Genomic DNA, 15,623 nt, shown 5'->3' with positions numbered 1-15,623 from the left:
AGCAATGTAATAGCAGAGTGAACATAGCAGGCATTCATTCCCAGCAGTTAATGAAGAAGGCCCACATTGTTTTCGCTTGTCTCCTTATCCATTCTCTTTTGTTTTCAAAGTACATGTTCCGTATATCACTCCTGTAAATAAAACGAGCTTTTCAACATCCAGACTCTTCGAAAGGGGTTTTTATTTTGAAATCCGCGGATTTGGACTCGTCTGATCCAGCAGAGGGCGCTGTGAGAGAGGGACCCGCAGTTGGAGAAGTGGTTCCGCGTCCGAGCATACGGATACTCTGCCAGGTGTCGTCTGCAGCATCAGCACCGCTCCTCCTCCTGTCTGCAGCATCTCCCTCTTCTCCCATCGCGAGTGAGAGAGAAAGAGGGGGGGGGAGGAGACACGCTTGTGTTTTGCTGAGGCCACCAACTACATTTGAGCGTCTCTCTTCCAAAAGGTAAGTCGCGGAATTGAAAGCACCCCGGAGGTTTTTCCTTTTTTCTTTTTCTTTGTAGCTCCTGCGTTGGTTTGTTGGCGCGCCGCATGGTTCGGGTGTTGGTGCTGAATCGGTTCGCGCGGCAGTCTGTGGTGAAATATTGATTTCATCGTGCTGTTACCGCGCGGGCACGATGCAGTGCAGCTTGTGACATTTCACAGCCTGTATTGACCCCCCCCCCACACACACACAAAGAAAAGTGCTACGGAAGTTCAACCGCAGCCCGTTAAGTGGAGCAGTGGGCTGGAGGAGAGCAGGTTGCTGTGAGTGATGGAGCAGGTCGCTGCGTGATGCTAATGATCACACATAGATCACTCGGGCTTTAGAACAACTCCAGCTATGATCCACTGGAACTGAAAGGGGGGACAACGAGGGAGGCTCCGGTGAGACCTTTGGGTTCGTATTGTTTTGATTCATTAGGCTATAGCCGACCTTCTTGCGGAATTTGTGTAAAATGACTTCAGATTGAGCAAAAAAATAATATTCAGGGCTTCATAATTCATATTTATTTTTATTGTTTTCTTGTATTTTATATCTGTTATGCTGACTCAGACTTAAACAATTGAATCAAAGTAGGATTTAGGGAGCACGATATGAGTATGAGTATTTAAAGAATGTTAAGTTTAACTTCTCACTCATTTTAGTCATTTACTCTTACAACATATTCCTGGCCATAAGTTAGAAGAGAAATTCTATAGCATCTTCCAACTTTCCAAGAATCCCTTGATCCTGGGTCACCTTTAGGTTACTGAGACGGGAGACGGGATTAATCAAGTGAAGTCGGGCAGGTTTGTCGGAATGTCGTAGGTGTGTGTGTGTGTGGTTCTGAGCGATCCGTGTCTGATGCTCATGTCGTCCTTGAGACCGCGTGTGTCATTTGAATTGAACCCTGGTGCCACCATTGATCCACCATTGATCCTCTAACATCCCAAGTCTGTGGCTCTTGCAGACCGTCAAAGGTCAGCACATTTTGTGGCCTCGGCCGTAGCTGCTGTATTAGACGCTGATGCATGTGTGATTGATTCATTATATCTGACCTCTGCAATGTCTGAACAGCGATCAATTCAGCAGATCTGTGTGTTTTGTTGTAGTGCCCGGTCTCAGGTGCTTGTGTGTGCGGTGTGCTTGTGCAGGTACAGTTTGTCAGTTTGACACCAAGGCCTTGGTTGTAGAGCTCGGGTGCAACCTTCAAGGTCATTTCATAGGGCAGAACGAAGGAGGAGGAGGAGGAGGAGGAGGGACAAATTGAAATGATAAGTGAAGTAAAGGAGAGGAGGTGTAGAAAAATGTCAACATGCATTCCAATGTTTAGGTTTGTGTTTTCTAATTCACTGTTCTTTGTACAAAAGTGTTGTGTTAATTGACAGTAAAACATTTTATTTGTAAAAATGAGCTAAATGTGAGGGTGGAGAGCATATGAAACAACAGTAAGAGGAGGAGGCTTCAGCTATCAAACTGACCTTTGTTATGACTCATAATCACACAATTTGGAGGCCTCTCTTTGCTTAAGGATGGTACGCGTGTGTACATGTGTGAAAAAGTGTCAACACATGCAAACGCACACTCTCCAATTTCACGCCGTCTTTGTCTGGAAGGTGGCAATGAGCATGTTTTAGCTCCTCCCCTGCAGTCAGAGGCGGGACATCGGTGGGTGAGGAGAGAGAAACGCCTCTGCTGATTAAACACACACACACTTCCCTGTCCTGCAGTCAACACCAGGCTCCTCGTTCACGTGTGTGCATCCCTTTTCTGAATTTGTGCAATCACTTTAAGAGAAGTGCCCCTTTTTTTCAATTTGTCTCTAAATTAAAATGTGTCAACAGCCCGCTATAGCGGGAATGAAGCTAAACAGAGTCTGTGCAGGAGTATTTTTGGGAGGATGTAGCAGCGAGTACTATTCTCACCATGACTGCAAAAAGCTACAGGATCATTTATTTTTTATGATCCCCTCAGCAGACTATGCAAACATTAAAAATAAACTTACTCTTTCAGAATGGCAGCATGTTTGAATCTTTAAACTGACATTCCTCAGGACTCCTTTGCCCCATCCAGAACTCTCTCACCTTCCTTTGTCCCGCGTGTGGAAACGGTGTCTTTTTGTGACCCCCACACAACCGCTGCAAACCATTACCATATAAATATTTTTTCTATTGCACATCATGACCCCCCCCCAAAAAAAACCTAAAATCCTGCTGTTCTTTGCTCACCTCTCACTGATCCTTTGCCAGTGTTCCCTCCCCCATTCCCCCCCGGGGTTCGCCACATTACACATGCACACACACACACACACACACACACACATACACACTCACACATTGCAATCAGAATTAGAATCTCAAACATCTCATCCTCGCCGCCTGCTCTCTGCAGCCTTGTTATTTTATATTATCATATTTTCCTGAAATAAAAAGACGTGACTCAGACCCTCTAAACCCTCACACTCAGCTTTTTCTTTGTCTGGTTTGCTTTACCTTACCAGCTTTACGCCTGAGTCTGCGTGTGTGTATGTGTGTGTGCGTGCATGTTTGTGTAAGCATGTGCCAACTTCCCCGCCGTCCCACAGAGAATTCTCTCGTTGAACTCTTTGTCTGCAACTGCTTTGCATTTGAAGTGTAGTCCAATTCCTCGCCTCTTTGTCCCCACATACAGTCATGCAAGAGTTAACATTTTCCTCTGCGACAGGAGAACGGGTAGTGGGTGGAGGGGCTTCGCTAATAACAAAGCGGTGCAACCAGCAACCATCGTGGACAGACACCGTCTCTCTCTCTCTCTCTCCTCCATGCCGTCCCTGTCTGGATCTATGCTTTAACTGCAGGGCTCAATGAACCAATAAACACACGTATCATGACTTCCTCCCTCTCCCAATTCTCTCCTCCAGGCTCTAGCAGTCAGTGTATTTCTGGTCACGCTAATCTCTTCACCAGCTCCCCCTTTCTTCTCGTTCCCAACTCATCTTATTGCCGTCGTTATTTCCTGCACATTTGTCTTTTCTTTATGTATCTCAGCTACAATCCATCAATACGGGCTGCGTATAGCCGCAGAACAACACCAGACAGGAAAAGCGGGACCATGCCGGATTTTGTGGAGACTCATAACAAAAGTAAACTCAAGAAATAATAATAAAGGAGAACAGGAAGCCTCATTTTCTCCCCGGTGAGAAGCTGCCTCTTTGTCTCTACACCTGCTGCAGAGGTATATTCTGCCAGAGTGTGTGTTTAGTTGTTTCTCATGCCACTGTATGTGTTACTTTGCACCATTGCGCCTGCGCAAGTAAACATATCATTTAGAAAAAGTGCCCCTGTTTCAAATGTTCTTCTTGATGAGTTTCTTTTTAGCAGTTTGTTATCAGTTCAGCAAAGAGACAAGCCTTGCATAAATAGGCCTGATTTGATGGATTTTGCTTCAGCTGATGAACGAAATTATTTGCATATTCGGACTTTCAGATGATTTCAAATAAGGCCGCATATCCTGCCTGTCCACGTGCAATGTGGATATAAATCAGCTTTTATTGCAGATGATCTGATTTTCTCATTCTCTTTATTGGTTTAGGTATGACCACCCACTCTGACCCGAGATCCAAAAGCAATCCTGTTACAGTTCACCCCCTGCGATATAGAATGACTTCCCCTGACGTCTGACTGTATATGTGGGAGGGGAGTGGGATGGAGCGAGACACGGGGGGGAGGAGGGATTATTTTGGCCGTTGTAGTCTGCTGATGTGCCGTCTATAAGGATGATAATGGGATTGATCACCTTGCTCTGCCCTCATTAACCGTGTATTATTAAGATGGAAGACAAGAGGGAGGGAGGGAGATGAGACGGTGACGAGATAGAGACAGACATGACAACCTTCTTTTAGAAACCAATAAAACTGATGCTGGGAGTTGCATTGTGCTGCAGTCAGGGAAGCCAAAATAGAAAGCTGCCCTGTTGTTGCTTTTTGATGCACATCTAAAGAAAAAAAATGCAGAGCAACTTGAGGATAGCACTTCGTGATACTTCCCCGCTCTGCTTCGCTGTTGTCTGTGGTGGTGATCCCCGTGCATAGTGAGCTGTTGCTAGGTTCACACATACAAACACTTTACAGTTCAGTGCATTCTGGTCTACTGGGTGACTAATGCGTCTTCTGTGAAAACAGAGCTCTGAGCTTATTTTAGTGCTATTTCTCTCCCTGTTGTATCGTTGACAGAGCTGGGAGGAGAAGGAATGGATGACTAAAGCTTAGCTTATTTCTGAATAGACTAACTTACTAAGCTTTATCCTGCTAGATGGCTGTGTGTGAATATAATCCAAAGTACAAAAGCAAAAGGAATACAATCAGTTCCCAAAATGGACAAGAGGGGGTTTGTTTTTGTACATGCAGCATTTACCAGTTTATTAGTACGTGGAGTGTGTACAAGCCTTACATGTATCAGCATTTATATGGCAAATGCACACCTAGCACAATAAAGGAAAGTGTACAAGGACATGCAAGGATGATGTCATAATAGAGATTAATTACACGCTAAGACACAACGTGTATTGTTTTAGAGGATTGGATTTTCATCTTTAAAGATAACTACGACATTGCATTTCAATGTAAATCCAGCACTAAATCTAATTATGTCATTCTAACACCGTGGAGTCATAAATTAGGGTTTTAAACATGTCATCACTCTGTCCAGTTGTGTTGCCTGCATCTCTTCTGAGTTTATTTCAGTGCGCTGGATTTCCCGTCCAGGGCGATGTATGTGTGTGTGAAGAAGAGATGGCACAGGGGGAATGTGTGTGTGTGTGTGTGTGTGTGTGTGTCATTGCGTTCCCCAGGGACCACGGAGCTATAAAACCTGTCTGCTCTCCAGTGGGGGAGGAGAGGAATAAAGCAAAGTGCCAAAGACAAATGGCTCCTGTAATAGTCACATGTGCTGCTAGACCGACAACACAAGGAGCCCAGAGTGTGTCTGTGTGTGTGTGCATGTGTCGATTGGTTTGTCTGTGCAGGTGAGTGCTCATATGCACAAACATTTATCTTTATGGTATCACATGGGTTCTGGTCCAAATCGTCTATTTCCTCCCATCAGCATAATTAGCAAGCAGTATCTCTCCTGCATCAACTCTCTTCCGTTTTTTTTTCTTCTCCATCCATCTGTATGTCTCTACTCCCTCCAACCACATGTCTGTGTCTCATTTTTCACCCACACAGACTCTCTCACATTTACAAAAACACAAATAAAGCAGGATGGGGAAGGATTTTGTCTCCTCCGATTCTACTCGGCTCGCGATTTTATTTGGCTCTCCATTCGCTCTCCCATTTCATCGGGTTGCGTTGTCAGCTCGTCATTATCCACCTTCTGAGTTTTCTCTCTCTGTGCTTCAATGCCGCTCTTGATGGGTTAGCGCCTGGCGAAAACCACCAATGATTATTCTTTAGTGAATTTGATCACTGCTGAGATCCTGCCCCAGGCTCTCATCCTGAGAGCACGGTCTTTCTATCTTCCCACTTGCTGGGATATGATTGCTCCTATGAGTAGTACCTGCTGTGAAAAAAAGAAAACTGTGAGTGTTTCTATATATACACAGATATATTATAATATATCTGTATATATATAAATATATATATATATTTATAGATGTGAGTGTAAAAGCAAATGGCGGACCTTCTGGACGGCCCGTCTCTTTCTAACGCTGACCTTTTTACTTGATGGAAGACGCTGGGGTCCAGACAAGTAGTTCCTGTGTCATATTACATTTCCATAACAACAGAATCAGGACTTTTACATTTATTTTCTCCTGTTTTCTCAGAGGATTCAGTAAGATTAGTTGTATTAGTTGCATCAGTTGCACGTTTTTGAAACAGAAAAGGTCAAACAAAGCCTTCATTCATTACATATTCCAGTCCAGCATTCATAAAAGAAGGATTTACATTGTAATTAACCGTCAACTGCTAAACTAATGCATTTGCTACCGCATTCGCCAAAAGAATTGTTGGCAGAAGGGTTTACAAAGCTCCTACAGCCAAAAATAGTCTGTGTGTACTTCCTCGGCTTCTTTGCAGTGTTTCGAGAAGATGATTTGATGATCAAAAACAACCGGGCTTGTTGCTCCTGTAATTGCATAATTCATCTTCCAGTCAAAGGAAAGCCCCAACAGTCTAACCAACAGCAGTCCTGCTTCACACACACAGCCATGAGTTCCTTTTTACTTTTCACATCAAAGAATGTCGCAAAACATGAAGGTACGACAGCAGGGGAAACTTGTTTTTATCAAATGCACGTTTCATCACAACAGGTCATTTTCCTCACAGGTTGTTTGGCTTTTTTTGTCCTCTCATGTTTAGTTTTTTTTTTTGCCAAATGGCTTTTGTCTGTCTCTGCTGTGAGGCGGCGTGCAGCTTATTGTGCTTCAGCCACCGTGACCAAGCTTAGCGCTCAGCCTCCCAAGACTGCTGTCATCAACACAACCTGCAATACTCCATCAGCGCCGTAATGGATCAGTCGCCATGAATTCCCTCCCCACCTCTTTCAGTTGTTTTTCGTATTTAACTACTAGTGTTCACCAAGTAAACAAGACATCATGCGGGTTGTAAAAGATCTTTGTACACCTACCAAAATTTTCCCTCCGTTGCCCTGCAATTTCAACTCAAGCAGGATATTATCACTATAGTAAAGGAATGATCCGATGGTTGAATAATGAACATCTCATCATTTCATCAATAATAGTACAGTTACAAGTGAACATGTATTTAAAGTGTAATTGCTCATAAAGTTGTCTGAATTTCGACGGGTTTAACTGATTCTCATGTAAAATATCTTGAAATCATTTCTTAGATGACCTTCAGGAATACAATCACACCCTTGAATGATTTTCCACCAAGTGCATTTGGACAAACTGCAGTTTTTCACTCCTTCATGGCAGCATCACATGCAGTAAGAGCTGTCTTCTTAGTGGTTTACTCAGTTTACTGAAACCACTGCCACAAGGCACCTCCTAATGAGTACACAGTGCCCCGCTGCACATACAGTTAGAGGCGGGGAGTTCTATTAGAACTGACTCAAGACCCATATTTGAATATGGAATGAGCACATTGGTCCAAATACACCATAATATGCACTGCTTGCTCAGGCAGCATTCTGTTCATTTAGCATACAGTTGTGGTGGAATACATTTGTAAGTGTAATGCCAGTGTATGTGAGTATATGAGGATGGGAAACAACATTGTGCATTTTTATGCATCTGCTTCCGGGCAGGAGGAGAATTCTTCATAGAGTTCTTGCATAATTATTGAGAAATTGAAATGTAAAGAGACAAAGAGAGTAAATGACTGTCAAAACATGACAGTCATTTATTCTGTCAGAAGTTCTTTGGTGAGTTGACGAATGCCTTTTTATTGGTTGGTGTTCTTTTTATACTGCTTTTATACAAACCATCCTGTATCCGCCCTGCTTTGACATGATGTGAAAATCTCCGTGCCATCTGCTCATCTGTTGACGTGTTCTACCGACTCCCCATACTCTCCTTCCTGTACATCCCTCAGAATGTTTCCTTTACATGGAGCAGGGTGTGGTGTTGCTTTGTTGGATCCAAATGTGGCATTGGCAAGATCAGCCACATGGCATGTTAGAGGAGTGTTATCCCTCCTGCAGTGATCACACCTGCAGTACGGATGTGTTCCTCCTGAGCAGCTTATTTTAACTCCACACAACATTTTCGTGTTGTATTCTTTCATTGTGTAAGGTGATTTAATCATATTGTTATTGCAGATTCTCAACCCAATCTCATTCTGTCTCATGAGTAAAACAAGCTTATTACAAAACACTTTGCACCCTTCCCTCTCTTCCTCGCCTGCCTTCATCAGACATCCCCAGGGTGAATCCTTCTCCTACATGCAAACACTCTGTACTCTCATATCTGCCATATTTCTCTTCACTTATCTCCTTTCTTCCCGCCTTTCAGAACACATACATCATCGTTTTAATATTTTATTGGTTACAACGGGATTGTATTTAGTATTAACCTATGTAGACACACACACATACAGAAACACACACACTATACATATAAACACATTTAAAATAGAAAGCATGTCATTCTGAGACGATCTCTGATCCCTTTTGACTCTCCAGTGATTTTTGGTCCCAGAGGCAGCCAGTAAAGGGAACGTGATTGGGGGTGCTTTGTGCAGCTGATGTTTAAAAATCTAGTTAGACAATTGTTAAACGGGTTCTACAAAATCAGCTGATTTCAGGTATATTTCTTACCCTTTCTTACAGTTTCCTTTTCTTTCTTTTATTTCAGACTTCCATTTACCGGAGGAGCCAAACAACATCAACAGCTCTTCTCATCCACAGCAAACACACACAATAAGTGGCAAATTAATGTAATAAAAGTTCCAAGAGATGACATTTTGCCCTTTGTCTAATCAGCTGAAGGGGCATAATCACACTGACCCTGAAGAGGTGAGGCAGGGAGGGAAGAAACAGTTGTAAGGCCATAGATGGCCTCATCACATTACAGGTGTCTTTGAGCGTGGGAAAAAGAATCAGTCCGTCATGAGCATCCCAACAGATTTACAGGACCTGAGGGTCAACGTTGACAGAGGAGAGAGGATTGGAAACAAAACACAGATCCAGTTCCCCCAATCAGGAGATGACAATGGCAACCAATTATCCTCCATCGGTGATCAAGAGGGAAGAGGACCGATAGAGGACACAAGCTACAGCCCAAGCTCCATTCCTCCTTTGGTCTCCCAGAGCGACTCCCCCAACAGGCTAGTGATCTGGGGCTCTGAGCAGCAATGTTTGGAGCCTGAGCTCAGAGGGTTTGACCTTTTGGAGTGTCAGGAGATACATACCTTCTTGGGGAACAGGGATCAGGAGGAGGACGATGACGATGGCGGAAGTATGAGGGATGGTAAAGACGAAGGTCCCATGTCCATATCCTCCAGCTCCACCGCCAGCTCTGCTTCGATTGGTGTCAGGGGCAATGACAATGACGACAACAAAGTGGAGAGCAGAATACAGTGGGACAGAGGACATAGCACCGAAGAGCTGGACACATGTGTCACAGGCTCACAAGAGAAAAGGGATACCAGGTCAGGCAGGGACAGGGAGAGACGGAAGGGAGGTCTGAAGGAGTCTAAGTCTGACACAAATGTCTTTGTCTCCAGTCTGTCAGCCGTTTCCTTCAGCGGGAGCCTGTCGAGCGCTCTGGATAGTAGCGGAGAAGCGTGCGCTCTCTTCTCGCTGTCCAGCTCTAAGACCAACCTTTATTCTCATTCGAACAACACTACCTCAGCTCATACTAGAAACATGGCTGCCAACTCCAACTCCCCGCCGTCGCATCCTCAGGAGAAACAAGGCCACCCTCAATACCACGGCCAGGATCAGAGACAGGACGAGGGGAGTCATCACAGAAATGGGTCGACCTCTGACGGGCTGCTGGGCCAAAGGAGGAAGGCAGGATTTGAGGAAAGGGTGATGCCGCCGCGACGGCAACAGCTCGTCAGACCCCTCTGTCAGACAGAAGCGGGAAGAGCAAGGGGCTTAGCAGAGACCAATGCTCACCAAGCTGAGACAAGGCCACCTTCTCCCCCCAAAACCTCTCCAGATTCACAGAGGAGCGGGTCGAACAGACAGTTTACAAAATCGTCTTTGCGGGCACCGTCAGATTTCTCTAACCTGTACAGCACACCCGGAGGCCCACAGCCCAGGCAGCCCACCCAGGCGGCCCAGAGGGAGGCTCGACCTGCGGAAAAACCTCCAGCACCAACTGCATGGCGTAATTCGAGTCCTTCAGATCCTTCCACTTTCGAGAAGAGACCCCAGACTCAGCTCACATACAGAAGGAATTGCTCCAGTCCCAACCGGACAGGGGTTGATTCCAAGTCATCTACACCTCCCCACTCCCCTCTCAGGACTCCCCAGGGTTCACCACGCCGGCAGGCCTCCATGTACCTTGTTTCCAGGAGTGTCCCTGGAGTGGTAAGACACATACCGTCAGGATTCAACCCCGCTGTAACATCCTCCCCTCAGGGCTATGGCAATAGTTGCATGAGAACACCGGTCAAAACCAATATAAGCACAAGTGGAATTCCCAAAGCGCCTCTTAACAACCAGCAGAGCTATAACCCCAACTGCAGCCCCAGGGAGAGCTCCCCATCACCCAAACTCAAACCTAAAGGAGTTCGGCCCAAAATCATTACCTATGTTCGGAAGAATCCTCAGTTCAAGCCCCAGGCTGTCGACGGACCTTATCAGGTATCCTCTCTGCCGTCCCGGCTGTCAGCCTACACACACGGTCAAATATCTTCTTCTTTCAAAGCCAACGGTAAAGAGCCATCCAAGCCCGAAGCGGAGAGCAGAGGACCCCCAGTGCTCAGTGCCTCCAATCTGCTTTACGACAAGTACCGCCAGGACACACAGACAAACCTCTTCCCACCAGGAATGCTGGGTAGGAGTATGAAGCCCGCCGGAAATACACACACCGTCCCCCCGGCACACACACACAGCCACACAGCGCCCCCAAAACTGGGCGGCAAAACAGACACCTTCTACGGGGCTCCATCGGAGGTGAGTATACAGCCTTTTTTATTATGTTTCTGATTTCAAGGTTCCTATATAAATTAGCAGGATATAATTGCTTTAGGATAAATAGTATTCTGGGCATGTTACGTATAATAACAAAGCGCAATTTGCTGATTCTACAGTGTCACTCGCTGATGTCCATCATTTCTGTCCCACAGTACACAATTGATCACATATCTTTTATTCCCACTCTCTCTTAAAGGGCTGGTCATTATCGCTATGAAGTCATTTATCATTGATTCTGATTAAATAGCTTCATTTGGTATTCATACTCATACAGCAAAAACATGCTGAAGTGAATAGTTAATGCATTTTGAAATGCAAAGCCCGAAGGGACACAAGGATTTTCAATGCTTTATTTTCTGTTGCATGCATGTTAGCATTTTGTCCAGTACATGAACTATTGAAAGACTCTTGAAATGGTTTGTAACTTTACTTCTCCATTAATAATTTACTAATAGTCTACTTATGATAAGCCTCATCAGATATGAAATCTATATATTTATATATCTTCCCATTAGTTTTTTTCAGAATGTTTGTTGAGGGATAGATTGAAGTCTTTATGGCTGCAATGACAAAGTTTGATTTGGGTGTTTGAATACAAGGAATGCATTGAATGATTTTCTGCATGTCAACAATACCACAGACAAAATTCACAATATTTATCATGTTATGGCACCCTGACTTCCCTGCTGCACACACTAACATGTATGCCACTAGCAGAAAGTGTCATGGGTTTAATATATTTATGTGTAATAGCTTCAAGGTGTTTTCAGTCATAGGAAGCAATGCAACTATAAGCCTTTGCTTGAATAACTTCATATTTCCTTTCCTTAGCTAGGACTACGGTAGAGTATATACTGCATTTCCCAATGATAGTATTTTTAAGTTCATTTCATGACTTGGATCTTTAGGTGGGAAGATCTGCCAGTTTTAAAGGGAGCACAGCTGAGGATGCGTTGCAGTCGAGGGTGGCAGCTCAGGCCAGAGGAAGCGGCAGCCTCCTGCGCTCTGGCAGAGGTCTGCGTCTGGGCCTGGGAGCTGTCAACAGGGCAAGTACGGGCTCAGTCAAGGCCAGAGGACCCGGTCAATCAGCACTGGTCTTCAGCCAGCCAGTCCAACCTGTCAGCCCGGCGACTAGTCAGAACACAGGTAAGAAATCGATCGATCGAAGTTATGTTTTAGAGCAAAAACGATGTCAATGCATTTGAGCAGCAGTTTGTAGGGGGGTTTTAAGAAAGAACCGCTAGGAAGGTACTTTTACTACTCTAGAAGGCTGCCATTTACAAAACAAAACCAAATACTAAAAGCTGTACTCAGCAAAAGTCAGATTGAGATACCACCCTGACTGCTGAAGTGAGATTTGCTATCGCTGGAATACCCTAATATGGAATTTGCTCATAAGCCTGCTATGCATTTATTGCTACCATGCATAGTTCACCTGGTCTCTCACTGATTGTAACATTTGTGTTTATCTATAACCCAAAACTGCACATACTGAATTGAACAGCATATTGTTATGACTTACCCGTATTCCCTATTGATGCATATGCATGGCTTGTCAGTGCTGCTCGGTCCTCTGGGAACTGCAAGCTTGCAGGAGCAAAGCAATTAAAGTTGAATTAACGCAAGTATCTTCTTGTTGCGCTGTATCATGCCCTAAAGAGAGCGCTAAAATATGCTGGTCTGTTCTTATATGGCTAGACTATGTTAGGAAGAAAAGTTTTTATTGTGGTTTTATTCATCCATCTCTTGGAGAAAATTTGCTAATAAACACCTTACATTTCTTTTGTTCTTTTCAAAACTGTGACTGTGTTACAACTTTTGAGGTTTTCATAAGGAGAAACCTCTACATCTTGGGTATACATATTATAGTAATTATACTGTGAATAGCAGTCAATTTACTACTAGCTACTCACCTAATTACCATGCATGGTTTAAACTGTCCATTGTTATGATAATGAGGACTATCCACTTATAGGACAAAACGTTTGAGACGAAGCTACTGCAACTTGTGCATGAGGCTCTCGCCATCCCGCCTTCACAGCAGCGGCGTCCCATGCTTTGCTTGAGTTGCTACGCAGAAATTGCAACGCACTCAAGTAGCACATTTAATAATATGCAATTTAACGCTTTGCGGAGAAAATCCATGCAGGTTGCTGCAACTCACCTTGGGCTTTGATTATAATTTATTTATATTGCTCATCCCAGCTGCTTGTCCCATTGACTTTTCAGAGCCTAATTTACATCATCCATCTCATGTAAGTGTGCTCACTCGAACTCTAGATATTTTCATTTCTCGGGGCTTGTTGAGACTGTAGGTTGTGTTTCAGACCAAAGAGGAATATGTTTAAATCTTTGGAATAGCTACAGGGAAAAAATGATTGTGATTTAGGAAAGGACAGTGTAAGTCATTATTAATTCCCTTTGCTTTCCGTCTCCTTTTTAGAGCGTTATAAATAATGTGTATCTCCATTTAAGAGTAGCTTAGGTCTTTGCTATCTAGGCTGAGGGTGTTTGTCAGGCTCACTTCCCTCGGCCGTCTCTCCGAGGGGTTGAATCGACTGGTGGGGGGCAGGAGGAAAATGAGGACATTCATCTTTAATGATCCTGACCTTCTCGCTCAAGAGGAGCGACCTCTAATCTGATAAACAGAACGCTTGGCACACAGGCAGATAGTGGAGAGGGAGGAAAGAGGTGATGAGTGCGAACCACGCCTCTGATGAAGCAAGGGGGGGAAGACACACTTTTGGTGCCTTCCTCGTATTGATACGGCGGCTCCCCTCGAGCATGTGGAGCGCACAGCTGCGCTAAATAGTTGAGGAATTGAGGGCTGCCTACCTTATCTCTTCAGCCAGCAGGGGATAATGCTCCTCTTCTGTCTAGGATCCAAACGTGTTCTGCAGGCCAGGGGTTTCTACCCCAGGCCTGAGGATTTTCCCACTGCCCAATGTGTGTGAATGTGCGCAGCCTTGGTTGATCATGCCTGCACGTTTCATCTCTTTGGCTGTCGGAAACCGTAGATTAGCGGGAGCCCCATTGCTCACTGAGAATAGCTGCCACTACGGAGCTGCGATTACTCTTCTATTCCCTGTCTTTTCCTTCACTGTAAATATGTTTTCTCCCTTCCTCGTGTTCCACTTTATTCTAAATAAACCTTTAATATTATTTTTGGGGTTTCAAGTCCTCAATGGTTTGGTTATACTGTAGAATAAATGTATAACCAATTTGTAACAAGGAATTTGTGATCGTGCAATGAACTTTATGCGCAGGTAAACAGTGTATGTGTATTGAAAAGATCTGTCATCTGAGTCCTAAATGTTGAAGGCCCATAATAGTGTTGGCATTAGAGAAGCTGTTGGCCGCCATCCCACTCCGTGAGCCAACAGCAGCCATTACCAGGTTGTTGTGCATATTGTTTTCCTATTTGCTTACTGTTGCAATCCGACACGTAAACACAGAAAACTTCCTGATGCCCGCTGAGAGTCAACAGTCAACAGGATAAATGATTCACAGGGGAAATACACAACAAGGCTGTGCTGAATGCTCTGCACTTTGTCGGTGTAAGTGGCGATTAATGAGTCGAGACGCGCAATTTGGCTTCTTGTTTTTGTGGCGCTGTCCTTTCAGCACCACAGTGCAATCCAGATCATTGACCCTATTCTTAAGATTTGCCCCTTGGACGCAGACTGGTCAATCATAGTGTAGCTCCAGGCTTGCTCTGAAAAAGTTCCAATAACTAGCCCATTTGCTCCCCATCCTTCATGCAATTGTGTCATGCAACAGGTCTAAAAGAGATTTAAATTGATGCTGTTACTGTCTGGCTGCTGCTTTAAAATAAGTTCATCTAAGGACACCCCGCATCATATCACATATCACAGTACATAGTATTCTTTTTAGTTGTCAGTTTTTTAGTTGACATGATTTTATATTGTGCTTTTTCCTCGTTGTGAGCAGATGACCAGGTCTTCAGCCATCATGTTCCTCCTCCTCCTCCTGCTGCTCCAGCGAGAGCGCCACCACAGCCCCAGGCCGTGGCCTCCAGGTCTCTGCTTCCCAAAGCGAGCCAGTCCGGCCTGCGCCCCCCAGGCTTCAGCTCCAGCCGCCTCCCCGCCGGCCGCCTGGCAGCTTTCGGCTTCGTCCGGAGCTCCAGCGTCTCGTCCGCCTCCTCGGGCCACTCCGGTGACAGCGCACAGAGTGACAACTACGGGACGGCTCACGGTGAGTCCAATCATTGCGACGTCTGTTCACACAAGTGCTCCCATTTGTGAGAATGTGCTGCTATCTATTAGTAATTCTCAATGGGGCTTTCACAAGCACACTGTTATCATCGGCGTGCGGCGTTCCTTGCTTTCTTCTATCCGTCCATGGTTTGCATAAACAGCCTCCTCCCACATTCATTATATTACAGTTTGCTCCACCCTGCTTTTCTTCACTGTGTATTTTCATACACAAGCAGCAGGTCAACGGCGGCTGAAGGTTTGCAGTTTAGAAAAGTGGATTTCTGTAACACATGAGGACAAAATATAAGGATATTTCAGTTAATTGACATTGCCAGTGCAAGACAACATATCATT

General features: G+C 44.8%; 1 protein-coding gene across 1 annotated transcript in view; it reads left to right on the top strand.

Annotated features, from left to right (window-relative positions):
- Window positions 1–536: 536 nt before the first annotated feature.
- Window positions 537–15,623, top strand: part of mtus2a (microtubule associated tumor suppressor candidate 2a) — a 30,556-nt gene continuing 15,469 nt past the window's right edge. Inside the window, exons 1-4 of the mRNA XM_037467014.2 lie at window positions 537–880; window positions 8,759–11,031; window positions 11,961–12,198; window positions 15,004–15,267. Coding sequence (XP_037322911.2) covers window positions 9,013–11,031; window positions 11,961–12,198; window positions 15,004–15,267 — 2,521 coding nt within the window. The 5' untranslated portion in view covers window positions 537–880; window positions 8,759–9,012. The remainder of the gene's footprint in view (window positions 881–8,758; window positions 11,032–11,960; window positions 12,199–15,003; window positions 15,268–15,623) is intronic.

Source organism: Pungitius pungitius, chromosome 16 (genome assembly GCF_949316345.1).
Source record: "Pungitius pungitius chromosome 16, fPunPun2.1, whole genome shotgun sequence".
Lineage (NCBI taxonomy): Eukaryota > Metazoa > Chordata > Actinopteri > Perciformes > Gasterosteidae > Pungitius > Pungitius pungitius.
Note: the sequence above shows the minus strand (reverse complement) of the source record. Positions and strands in the feature narration are given on the sequence as shown.